The sequence below is a fragment of the Clytia hemisphaerica genome, unplaced genomic scaffold (assembly GCF_902728285.1).
Source record: "Clytia hemisphaerica strain Z4C2 unplaced genomic scaffold, Clytia hemisphaerica genome assembly, whole genome shotgun sequence".
Taxonomy (NCBI): Eukaryota; Metazoa; Cnidaria; class Hydrozoa; order Leptothecata; family Clytiidae; genus Clytia; species Clytia hemisphaerica.
In genome coordinates this window covers 197,851-211,726 of record NW_027104287.1, presented here as the reverse complement: position 1 = coordinate 211,726, position 13,876 = coordinate 197,851, and the positions used below count along the sequence as shown (strand labels likewise).

Sequence of the window (13,876 nt, the reverse complement as noted above, 5' to 3'; positions counted from 1 at the left end):
CAATAACAAGAGATTTTTTTTTATTTTTAAGCATCATTTTTTAGTTTTCACTATTTGTAGAGTCCATTCAGGTCAATTATAATTTATCATCAAATTGGCATTCAATTTCTTATATTTCTAAACAATTTAAATATATCAATCACAAAAAAATATCTCTGAAGATAAAAAACAACATCATAATGGTGCAAAATTTCTTTTCGTTTTCTCAGAAAAGAGACGTAATATTTCACTTTCTTTTTCATTCATTCTATGCCATTGAGCGTCCGTCTCATGAACATATCCACACAAATGACAAAGTCCATGTGCTATAAGGGGTACTAACACTTGTCGTAATTTATCATCATCTATTGAATATTTTGATTTTATTGATTCAGGACAAAGAAAAATATCACCAAGATTTTTTTCCTCAGTGTTCATATTGCCTCCATTATCTACCAATGCAGTATGGAAAGGGAAGGATAAAATGTCTGTGCTTTCCTCTTTACTACGATATTTATAATTTAATTGCTTCATCCTTCTTCTGGATAGGAAAATAACACCAACATCAAACGAGTAAAGTCCCATTATGCTTCGAAGTAAATGAATGTCTTTTCGAACCAACCATATGTTTAGCACAGCATTCTTCTGCAGATTTTTAATGACAACACTCATACCAATGTGTAATGATTCTTAACTGTAAAACAATGTAATTTTTATATCCTTTTATTTTAGGACATTCAAAATCTCATTTTAGCATAACAAATTGAGTAGGGGAATACACATTCCACATTGTATGCAGAAGGTTCAGATAAAGACCCAAGATAAAAAGTACCGTAAATCCTCGAATAAACGCCCGGGCGCTTATTTATTTTTTCAATCTTTAAGGGGAGCGCTTATTCAAGCGGGGTGCTTATTCGAGCGGGGCGCTTATTTTTTTATTTCAGAAATTCGTATATCAACAAATTCGGAATCTGCTTAAACTTAACTGTTTCAAAAGGTTGATTTTTCAATAAAGGATGAATAAAAGAAAAATTGGAAAAATCCAATTGACAATTTCTTTCATTTTATTCTTAATCGCTTTCTTTCTTTTTAAGACACAAGTATCTACTCAATATCTTATTCAATCAATAACAATATTCGCATAAGCGCCCCTCCCTCAAAGGGGGGCGCTTATTCGAGCGGGGCGCTTATTCGAGCGGGGCGCTTATTCGAGCGGGGCGGTTATTCAAGCGGGGCGCTTATTCGAGGATTTACGGTAGATGTAGCAATAATAAAAAATAAGTCTGTTTGAAAAAAGCCCTCCAAAGCAGGTCCATCTTATAGGCCATTTTAGCTACTTTGAAGGGATTTAACTTAATAATAACTTAAGACATTTAATTTCCCTTGTTAAGTTATAGACTATCTTCCAGTGTCCAGGTTGTTACAAACCCAGTGCAAAAAGAAACTGACTTTTCAAGATTTGAAAGTAGAAGCTGGTAGAAGACAACACCACACCTAATTTGGTATCAACTTGAAAATCCCAATTCTCTAAAAAGAATGGGGCCCAACCCCCTAAATTGGTATTGATACCAATACGGAAAATCCTAATTTTCTAAAAAAGAAGACCCACCCCCAAATTAGTATTGATATCAACCTGGGAAATCCTAATTTTCTGAAAAAGGGGGAACCCACCCCCTTCCCCCACTTCAGCTGACAATCAGTACAAACGTGCTTTATTTGCACAAATACTAAAAATGGCGCTGAACACGTAACTCAACGCTTGAGCAACGTTTCTTGAGCTAAAACACAATGGCAAATGTTTTATAGGTAAAACAAAGTATACTAAACAAGCCACATGCTGAATGGACGTACTTGATTATGAAAGTCAGATAAAAATAGAACTAAAAAAAGAGATGATAATGTCCAGCACAGAAACAAATAGCATAATGAGAAGGAAAATCAAATAAAAAGCACGTCACTCATCACTGAATGGTTAAAAGGTGATAGGAAAAAACAATACTGTTGTCCGCAAGTAAACTTCGAATTGGAAATGTGTTTTGTTTCATCTACTATCTTAGCGAAGAAAAACTAATTGCAGTGGTAGAAGCTCATGATTTTGGCTTGAAGCGAACAACACAACGATTGGAGAACTGCAGAGAGTAGAATTGCTTATGTTCCAGTTTTGAATGTGCTTTGTTTGATCTATAGTTTAGGTCTAAACACTTCACTAGTCTGCACGTGTCCCCTCTGTTATATTTTGATATAGGGGATGAATATGTGTATAAAATTCCCGTCCGAGAATCACCCCCCTCTTTTGAGTTTTAGGAACTTAACTAGCCATCACCCGGCATCGCACCCACCGAGGAGTAGATAAGCTGAACGCATCAGAAGCCCTTTGGATGATGGGGAGAGTAAAAAGGTCTGATTTGTAAGCCCAAAGAACGAAAGATTTTCACTTTAAATCGCTTAAAACTAAAAAATATTGCAAATTTGATGTTTTGTGACGTCAAATGACAACATTGAAAGGGTGATAAATTGTTCACTTCACTGAAATCAATTAATCATTTACCTAGAAGATTATCTCGATGATTTCCAATCCAATGAGGGGTCAACCATTGCTTAAATCCTTCTCAAACTCAAGATATTGTATTTTTCCGTTTTTGATGACGTCATCGGACCCAAAATGCCTCAATTTGTGTAAATGCCATTATTTATTATAATAATAGGGTAATTATATATTTAAGCGCATTCCCATTTGCTTTTCTTTGTTTTGTTGCGTCTGTCCCTCGGGACTTTCTCTTCTCTCGCTTTCACATTTTTTGTGGTTGTTTTTGTTGCTTTTTCGGTTAGTTGAACTTTGATGAGAGAAGAGTGAGGTACAAATTTTACATAGACAAATCAGAGTTAATGAAAACTGATTTGAGATTGAGAACCAGATAACCGGAAATATAGAAGACATTTTTATATCGCACCAGAGCTCATGAGATTATACGTGTTTAGTAAGTATATCTTTTACTCATTGACTTGTACATATATTTTTGCCCTTTTTAATTTTGTGGAACTTAGTAAAATTACCATTGTGACTTAGTAAAATTTTCCCTTATATTTTAGTGCGAATATCAACACTCAGTAAATCTTCACGTCCTGTCTCTGTCTGCGGTAACAATTTGAATATATTAAATTTGCAAAATCTTTATATACCCACCCTAACCCCTCCCAACTAATTTCATGTAAAATTTCCGATCAAATGAGGGGTCAGCCATTTCTTAACTCCTATCCAATCTTGAGATATCACATTTTTCCTTTTGCTGACGTCATCAATTGAAAACGCCTGAAAATTCAGTCAAATTTCAAAGTCATACTCAAGCCTCATAAACCCTTCCAGGGTATTCTTCGTAAAATTCACAGACCTCCCAACTCTTTTTCAAACTCGAGATATCGCATTTTGAAGTTTTTCGCAAATCTGTGTCATTGGGCATAGAATGCACCCCCTGAGCTTAGGGGGGCTAAACCATTTTTGTTTGATTGGGGGCTGTATTTTTAAAAAAATACTGGGAATTAGCTTGCTAATCTATCGAGAATTTGCACGCAAAATTTCTTCGATTTTTTGCCTTGTGAAGGTGGGGGCTATGATTCTAGAATTTAGCCGGGGGCTATTATTTTTCTTAGCCCCCCCCCCTGAAAAATGCTGGGGGCTGGACCCCTCTGCACACTATGTTGGGTCCCTTTACCCCTAATGTTGTCAACGGTCAATTCGCAAATTTTGAAATTTTTGCGGTCAACGAGTAGCTTATGCCCCAAGGGTCCCAAAAAAACAAAAAACTTCAATTATTTAGATGGGAAAGTGGGTTTTTAAATTACGAAAGATTGACACTGCAACTACTTCTTCCCAAAAACGCTAATTTTCAAACTGTTCCCCTGACCACTTTCGCTATCGTTTTTTTTAAACCACTCGTCCAACCGAAATCAGTCACGTAACTCTAGAACCCCCATCTCAAAAATCCATAATGGCTCCCCCACAGCTCACTCACATTAGACTTTTAGTAATATAGACTAGCCGTCACCCGGCATCGGACCCGCCGAGGAGAAGATAAGCTGAACGCATCATAAGCCCTTTGGATAGTAAAGGGGATAATATACACTGATTTAAGCCCAAAGAACAAAAATTTACCACTTTAAATGGTTGAAAACTTAAAATATGGCAAATTTGATGTTTTGTGACGTCATTTGGGCCCTAAATGACGTCATCGAAAGTGTAATAAACTTTTCATTTGACTGAAACTATCTCTTCGTTGACAAAATAAATTCTCTTGATGAGGGGTCAATCATTGTTTAAATCCTTTTCAAACTCAAGATATTGTATTTTTCTGTTTTTGATGACGTCATCGGAGCCAAAAAGCCTCATTTCGAATATATTTAATTTTGAAAGTCTCTACATACCCACCCTAACCCCTCTCAACTAATTCCACGTAAAATTTCCGATCAAATTGAGGGCTCAGCCAATCTCAAGATATCACATTTTTCCTAATTTGATGACGTCATCAACTGAAAACTCCTAAAATTTCAGCCAAATTTTAAAGTCCTACTCAAGCCATATCAACCCTCCCATCTTATTCTCCATAAAATTCTCGATCCAATGAGGGGTGGTCACTGACCTCCCAACTCTTTTTCAAACTGGAGATATCGCATTTTGAAGTTTTTCCCAAATCTATGACGTCATTGGGTCCCTTCGCGAATTTAGAAATTTTTGCGGTCAACGGGTAGCTTATGCCCCAAGAGTCCCAAAAAAACAAAAAACGTCAAAAAACGACCTCTTTTGTGTAAAAGAGTAAAATAACATGTATACACAGGTATACAACGAAAAGACAAAAGTAGATTTTTTTAAATTTTTGTGACGTCAGATTAGAGATAGATTTTTCCTTTCTTTTTAATTTTATTTTCCTTGTGTTTAAAAAAATACTTTTTGTTTATATTTCACATAGACGTTTGATCGCAGAGATTTTGATAAAAGAGGAAGAGAGTGAAAGCATGAAGGAGTATTTCGTATTTTACAATAGGATATTTTACGCTCAAAAACTTTATGATTTTGTCTTTTGAAACGCATAAAAAGTTTTTTTTTCTGCAAAGGAAATAAATTGTTTCCGGAAACAAGACTTTTTTTTTTGGCCTGATAGAGAAATGTAAAAACAACTTTTTTAAAAGAACATCTTGTCCTAAATAAAGAGAAGAAGGTTTTTTACGGTTATTTCTGTGTAAATCACATTGTTTTGCTTAAAACGTACTACATCTGTTATATTCTTATAGTTTAAATAGTTAATTGTATTTTCTCCTTTTATGTTTTTAACCAATAAAGACGATTGCAATTGTTTTTTATTCTGTCAATCATGTTCTAAAGAGACATGTTTCAGCCAATCAAATCTTTCACAATATGTACTAGCCTGTGCTTGAAAAGTATGAAGGCTAGTAAGATGGGTTACACACACACACACTAACAGACAGGGGCACTGTGCTAATGAGGGGCCGTATGCTAAGCGCTGGGCCAACAAACACGAAGAGCATGTTAAAAGTTGTCTAACCGTTGGTGGAAAAGGATTATCAAAAAAGTAAAAAGTAACTCAAGTGAGTTACGGCATGTCCAAAGAAAAAGTGAACCAGTTCCACTCGCTTTCAAAATGTCAAACATAGCTGGAAAGAAGCGCCATATGATGTAGATCAACGTGATGGGTGTTAGAAAAATTTAATTTGAGGCTATAGGAAGTTATAGCCCAAAAACCTGTATTGGGCCAAATTGAAAAGTCCCGTTTCTGTCACGGAAGGAAATCAGAGCCTTTTTTGGTCTATTTTTGAAAAATGGTAAACTCAATGAAAATAGTATTAGTCCTGAATTAAAGCCTTCATAGTACTACTACTTCCAAACCAAAATAAATTTCATAAAAGTTTTTCCTCATTGAATAATTGAACTTTGGAGGTTCTGTCACGGAAGGAACGCAGCAAAGACATTAAAAAAGACAAAAGTATGCTGATTCAGATTCCTGTGAATTTAAAGAGAATTTTAAAACCAAAATACCACCAGAAGAAATTTATGTCTATCTGCTTGTCATTGAAAAAGGAACTGAGTCAAAAAATTAATTTCAATGGCTCTATTTAAGCGTTTTTAAGGCTTTTTTAAGCAAAAAACGTAAAAACGCGACCTTGCAAGCGAGTTAGCTACTTCCAAAGACTCTAATTAGCATATTTCCATGGTGCTGAAGCGATTTAGAGGGTTTAGAACCGGCTGGGAACAGTAGTTTTGCCAGAAAACCGGTTTTTAGGCTTCCAGAGCCGCCTGGGCTTACGCTGTAAGCTTACAGCGCTTTACTGGAGCCTTAGTTAAGCTTATTCTGAGCTCCATACAGGGCTGAGCTGGTTCCCAATGGTCCTAAACCTCGTAGGACACTCTCTTGCAATGGATTAGACCCATTGAAGTCCAGTGAAGGGGGCAGAACCGACGAATTTTCACTAAAATAGCTTAAAAACGTTTTAAAAGCTCTATTTAAGCGATTTTAAGGCTTTTTTAAGCAAAAAACGTAAAAACGCGACCTTACAAGCGAGTGAGCTACTTCCAAAGGCTCTAATTTGCATATTTCCATGGTGCTGAAGCGATTTTGAGGGTTTAGAACCCGCTTGGAACAGTAGTTCTGGCAGAAAACCGGTTTTTAGGCTTCGAGAGCCGTCTGGGCTTACGCTGTAAGCTTACAGCGCTGTACTGGAGCCTTAGTTAAGCTTATTCTGAGCTCCATACAGGGTTGAGCTGGTTCCCAATGGTTCTAAACCTTGTAGGACACTCCCCTGCAATGGATTAGACCCATTGAAGTCCAAGATTTCTAAAAATAGCAAGATATTTTTAATCCGTCACGGAAGGACAAGGTGAAAGTGTCACGGAAGGACAATAATTTGAGACCTTGTAAGTGAATATGAAGGAGGTTGCTTTCGAATGTAATTTCATTTTTTGTTAGGGGGTACCAATTAGTTAGAACTTGCAATAATATCAAGAATAGTGTACTTGCACAAAACTGGTGAAAAAACTTTTTGTCTTGAACTTGTCACGGAAGGAATTCGATATTTGAAAAAAGTTTCTGCTTGCAGTACTTTTTTGTTGTTTGACTTATTTCAAAATGAATAAACCAGCCGAGGCTGGAAGGTCAGCCGATAGAGCTTAGCTAGATAGCTTTAATAAGTGGGTTAACAGATGTAAGAGATGTACTGAAAAAGAGTAGACTAAAAATATTGAATAATGTACAAAATGTGAAACATTTCATAACTTGATTTAAAATTATTTAAAACAAGCCCATAGCTTCAGCCAGGTTTCTAGCTCCCCCCAACAAAGTAAGGTCCCCCCCAACAATTTAGCTCCCCCCAAAAAATTGCCTTGTGCTAGGTCCCCTAACACTTGGGGAAAAACAAAAACATTGTTCTCCCGCCCCCGTAGAGAAGTCAATAAAAAATATATGCGAGTACAGTACTGATAAATGAAAACTCAATTTTACTTACACGCTTTTTTTTTTATAAGAATACCTTTTATAAGAATATTAGGGTGAAAATTGGCCAAATCGTAAGAATACCCTAAGAATACCCTCCAGGGTGAGTTTTAGTCAATTGATAAGAATAAGACTGTCATTTTTCAGAAAATGGTAAAACAAAAGTGATACAGATAATTTAACAAAAGAGATATTGTACTTTCTTTCGTGTGTGTTACGTTTCGTGTGAAAATAAACATGGATGAAAGATAAACAAATGCTACAAAATAATGCTACCCTAAACTAGTAAATGAAAAATATCAAAGATTCCTTCTCTAGGGTTCTCAATTTCTTGTTTTCTCTGAAAATAAGCATAAGAAGACTAATTAAATTTCACCCTCAATTTTGGTAATTTCTTAAGAATACTTGACCCTCAGTCAAAGTACACTATTCTTATAAAAAAAAAAGCGTGTATATTAATATTTATGTTTACAAATCTTTTGCTTTTTATACTTGATTTAATAGTAAGATAAGAGATCTATTGAAATTAGCTGAACAGCCCCCAGAGTCTCAGTCAGATCATATAGCCCCCCCAAAAGATCTAGGTCCCCAAAATCTAGGTCACCCCAAATATTTTGGTAATTTTAGCCCCCAGGCTCTTTAAAGGCCAAAATATTTCTTAGCCCCCTCCCCAAATGTAAGGGGGGGCTGAAGCTATGAAGCCTGAGAGCTCCTCCAACCCCCCACCCCCCACGAGAAGATCAAAGTATACTTCTCTTTAGCATTGTAGCACTGTTTCTATGACATCAAACAATTAAGCTATAGTTCATTACTATAAAATAAAAGAGAAACATAGTGTAATTAAACTTTTTGTTAATTTCATTCCAGTCAGTTATGATACATTTTTTCTGTTGGATGTAAACAATATCCATATCTGACCAAAGTGTTATCTAGAAATAAATAAGAAAATTGCCAAAACGTCAGTACCAAAATAAAGATATCCATCAAATATACATAGAAACTGTACTTTTTGTTTTACTTGATAAAACTACAATAACACTTTAAACTAACAAGCTACAAAAAACTTTAAGTCACAAAGCGCAAACTCCAGAAAAACACAATATGCATCAAAATCTTTGCAAAACGTAGTTCATATTTATAACATTTGAACAGGAACTGTATTTTGGTAGACTTGGTCAAATTACAGAAACCATTTGTCAGTTGTCTGCAAGGCCAATGAGGTATGTAAAAACTGACTGCTACCGTGAGAGTGGGTAACTTGCATCAGTGGAGGCTAACATGCATAGCCCTCAAATGAATGACCCGTCTGGTCATTAAAATACAAAGTTAAATCAAAACAAAAATGGTAGACTAGAGCTGCGAGCGGAGCTGAATATAGTTTATTTTAATGACCAGCCAGGTCATCTATTTTAGGGCTATGCATGTTAGCCTCCACTGATGCAAGTTACCCACTCTCTTACCCTCTCAGTCAAAGCCAAAATTTGGCAAGGTCAGAAAAACATAATTTACATCCAGTCTTCGTAAATAAATTTTGTATAGTACCGTCAAGTTACACAACATGCACACACAACCATCTTGAAGACTTTTCTGGACGCAAAACTTAAAATTCATAACTATGCAGGGAAGCTCATTTTTCCCCCATTTTGCTTTAAACTCCCTTTTGATTGGTCTATGAATTTGGGCGATCGCTTTGCCGCCTTGGCGGAATTAACACACGACCATAATAAATAAATTCAACAGGGCAGCGGAGTAGCAATTAATTTCAACTGGGAGTCCTCTCTTCTGTGCCAAGCACTGGCAGTGTTTTTTAAACTTCAAAACAATGTTAAATGAAGACCAGATGGATCTGTTTGTTATGACTGTGCAAGTTGTGACGAGAGTGTGCATGTTGTGTAACTTGACGGTATAATTCATTAAATTCTAGAAACCATTTTTCATAACTTTCTGCAGTCCGCTTTCTGCAAGTCTGATAAGAGATATATATATAAACTGCCATTTATTCCATTCCATCATTCAGTCAAAACGTGCGCCAAGGTTAGAAAAGGTTAGAAAAACACAATCTGCGTCCGGAACTGCGTGAAAAATAGTTTGATCAATTTCAACAAGAACTGATTGATCAAATTCCAAAGACCATTTGTCATAATTTTGCAAGTCCAATAATAGGAGATGTGATGTCATCATTTGATTCCCGTCATCTGACCGACCCTGATTTACGGTCAGCAGGTAGAGTTGGAGAGTCGGAAAGCTTTTCCGCTGCTTTGCTGGATTTCCACTGTGGACCTCTGCACGCTCTGTGTTTACAAGTTTTCAAATCGAAGTAGCGAGCCGCATGCTAATGGAGAGTAAACCGAAAACCAGTTTATCCACGGTTTCTCAATTTTTTAATTCGGATCAGTCCACATGAATTCTCTTTCAACAAGATGTAGCTGCTTCTTAACAGAAAAATATTTTCGACCGACCGACTGAACGACCCCCACTTTTTAAAGTAGAAATGACGGGAACCAAACAATTTTTTGCGATTCGCCTTATCAAACACGTCCAAGTCCAAAAAAGCACGATGCATCCAGTCTTTATCAAATTTAGACAGTAGCTTGCTTTTGTAAACTTTATCAAATTCCAAATTTTTAAGGCAAAAACGTAAAAACGCGACCTTATAAGCGAGTGAGCTACTTCCAAAGGCTCTAATTAGCATGTTTTCATGCTGCTGAAGCGATTTAGAGGGTTTAGAACCGGCTGGGAACAGTAGTTTTGCCAGAAAACCGGATTTTAGGCCTACAGAGCCGCCCGGGCTTACGCTGTAAGCTTACAGAGCTTTACTGGAGCCTTAGTTAAGCTTATTCTGAGCTCCATACAGGGCTGAGCTGGTTCCCAATGGTCCTAAACCTCGTGGGACACTCCCTTGCAATGGATTAGACCCATTGAAGTCCAGCGAAGGGGGCAGAACCGACGAATTTTCACTAAAATAGCTTTAAAACGCTTAAAAAGCTCTATTTAAGTGATTTTAAGGTTTTTTAGCAAAAAACGTAAAAACGCGACCTTATAAGCGAGTGAGCTACTTCCAAAGGCTCTAATTAGCATGTTTTCATGCTGCTGAAGCGATTTAGAGGGTTTAGAACCGGCTGGGAACAGTAGTTTTGCCAGAAAACCGGTTTTTAGGCCTACAGAGCCGCCCGGCTTACGCTGTAAGCTTACAGCGCTTTACTGGAGCCTTAGTTAAGCTTATTCTGAGCTCCATACAGGGCTGAGCTGGTTCCCAATGGTCCTAAACCTCGTGGGACACTCCCTTGCAATGGATTAGACCCATTGAAGTCCAGCGAAGGGGGCAGAACCGACGAATTTTCACTAAAATAGCTTTAAAACGCTTAAAAAGCTCTATTTAAGCGATTTTAAGGCTTTTTTAAGCAAAAAACGTAAAAACGCGACCTTTTAAGCGAGTGAGCTACTTCCAAAGGCTCTAATTAGCATGTTTTCATGCTGCTGAAGCGATTTAGAGGGTTTAGAACCGGCTGGGAACAGTAGTTTTGCCAGAAAACCAGTTTTTAGGCCTACAGAGCCGCCCGGGCTTACGCTGTAAGCTTACAGCGCTTTACTGGAGCCTTAGTTAAGCTTATTCTGAGCTACATACAGGGCTGAGCTGGTTCCCAATGGTCCTAAACCTCGTGGGACACTCCCTTGCAATGGATTAGACCCATTGAAGTCCAGCGAAGGGGGAAGAACCGACGAATTTTCACTAAAATAGCTTTAAAACGCTTAAAAAGCTCTATTTAAGCGATTTTAAGGCTTTTTTAAGCAAAAAACGTAAAAACGCGACCTTATAAGCGAGTGAGCTACTTCCAAAGGCTCTAATTAGCATGTTTTCATGCTGCTGAAGCGATTTAGAGGGTTTAGAACCGGCTGGGAACAGTAGTTTTGCCAGAAAACCGGTTTTTAGGCCTACAGAGCCGCCCGGGCTTACGCTGTAAGCTTACAGCGCTTTACTGGAGCCTTAGTTAAGCTTATTCTGAGCTCCATACAGGGCTGAGCTGGTTCCCAATGGTCCTAAACCTCGTGGGACACTCCCTTGCAATGGATTAGACCCATTGAAGTCCAGCGAAGGGGGCAGAACCGACGAATTTTCACTAAAATAGCTTTAAAACGCTTAAAAAGCTCTATTTAAGCGATTTTAAGGCTTTTTTAAGCAAAAAACGTAAAAAAACGCGACATTATAACCGAGTGAGCTACTTCCAAAGGCTCTAATTAGCATGTTTTCATGCTGCTGAAGCGATTTAGAGGGTTTAGAACCGGCTGGGAACAGTAGTTTTGCCAGAAAACCGGTTTTTAGGCCTACAGAGCCGCCCGGGCTTACGCTGTAAGCTTACAGCGCTTTACTGGAGCCTTAGTTAAGCTTATTCTGAGCTCCATACAGGGCTGAGCTGGTTCCCAATGGTCCTAAACCTCGTGGGACACTCCCTTGCAATGGATTAGACCCATTGAAGTCCAGCGAAGGGGGCAGAACCGACGAATTTTCACTAAAATAGCTTTAAAACGCTTAAAAAGCTCTATTTAAGCGATTTTAAGGCTTTTTTAAGCAAAAAACGTAAAAACGCGACCTTATAAGCGAGTGAGCTACTTCCAAAGTCTCTAATTAGCATGTTTTCATGCTGCTGAAGCGATTTAGAGGGTTTAGAACCGGCTGGGAACAGTAGTTTTGCCAGAAAACCAGTTTTTAGGCCTACAGAGCCGCCCGGGCTTACGCTGTAAGCTTACAGCGCTTTACTGGAGCCTTAGTTAAGCTTATTCTGAGCTCAATACAGGGCTGAGCTGGTTCCCAATGGTCCTAAACCTCGTGGGACACTCCCTTGCAATGGATTAGACCCATTGAAGTCCAGCGAAGGGGGCAGAACCGACTGAATTTTCACTAAAATAGCTTTAAAACGCTTAAAAAGCTCTATTTAAGCGATTTTAAGGCTTTTTTAAGCAAAAAACGTAAAAACGCGACCTTATAAGCGAGTGAGCTACTTCCAAAGGCTCTAATTAGCATGTTTTCATGCTGCTGAAGCGATTTAGAGGGTTTAGAACCGGCTGGGAACAGTAGTTTTGCCAGAAAACCGGTTTTTAGGCCTACAGAGCCGCCCGGGCTTACGCTGTAAGCTTACAGCGCTTTACTGGAGCCTTAGTTAAGCTTATTCTGAGCTCCATACAGGGCTGAGCTGGTTCCCAATGGTCCTAAACCTCGTGGGACACTCCCTTGCAATGGATTAGACCCATTGAAGTCCAGCGAAGGGGGCAGAACCGACGAATTTTCACTAAAATAGCTTTAAAACGCTTAAAAAGCTCTATTTAAGCGATTTTAAGGCTTTTTTAAGCAAAAAACGTAAAAACGCGACCTTATAAGCGAGTGAGCTACTTCCAAAGGCTCTAATTAGCATGTTTTCATGCTGCTGAAGCGATTTAGAGGGTTTAGAACCGGCTGGGAACAGTAGTTTTGCCAGAAAACCGGTTTTTAGGCCTACAGAGCCGCCCGGGCTTACGCTGTAAGCTTACAGCGCTTTACTGGAGCCTTAGTTAAGCTTATTCTGAGCTCCATACAGGGCTGAGCTGGTTCCCAATGGTCCTAAACACGACATAAACAGCCTAGTATCCGCATCCTAAAAACAACGGATAACCGCTAGTATACGAAGTTTACATAAGCGTTTTACTGAGTTATTGCGAACTTCGCTAAAAAGCAGAAAACGTACCCCTAAGTTTTACGACTTCGGAAAAAATTGGTCGGAGTTTTCCGATGTCGTATTACCCAATGCCGTAGAAGTTTTCCTAAGAACCCAGTTTACCTAAGTTATCCGAAATTTGATAAGAGAAGCGGAAAACTGAGGATACCTAGTCACGAATCTTAGGATAACAATCAAATTCCTTCGGAAATGTTCGTATAACTGATTCTGTTTTCCGTGGTTATACGAAGTTTGGTTTTCTCTGGTAAACAACTTCGGTTATTTAGTACAGCACATTCGAGTTTCCGTGGTTTTCAGTAGTCAATACTTCAAGTTAACGAACTATGAAAATCTTATATACTACGAAATTCTATTTTTGCAAAGGCTTGCCATTTATTTCGGTGGTAAATTCAAATAATATTCAAATCATTTGGTTATCTTTTTATACTTGTCACAAGGAAAATCAAAAAGAAAATGATGAATAAAAGGAATTACGATTACAAAAGAGCAAGCAATTTCCGTTTTCAAGTTTTTGGGTAAAGGTATATTATTTGTGACAATAATAAGTTAATAAAAATTGTTACATATATACAAATAAGGTTAGTAGCCTATTAAATTAATATTATTTACAAGATGTAAATATTTTTTCATAAAAAAATCTTGTTCAAAATAAGTTAGTTGGTTTTATACACATTTTTTCATAAGTAATTCTAT

General features: G+C 37.8%; 1 protein-coding gene across 1 annotated transcript; it reads right to left on the bottom strand.

Moving 5' to 3' along the window:
• Positions 1 to 94: 94 nt before the first annotated feature.
• On the bottom strand, positions 95 to 723 carry LOC136817014 (endoribonuclease YbeY-like). Its single transcript, XM_067073357.1, has one exon. It carries the CDS (start codon positions 649 to 651, stop codon positions 175 to 177), a length of 477 nt encoding a protein of 158 aa, XP_066929458.1. The 5' UTR covers positions 652 to 723; the 3' UTR covers positions 95 to 174.
• Between the last annotated feature and the right edge of the window lie 13,153 nt (positions 724 to 13,876).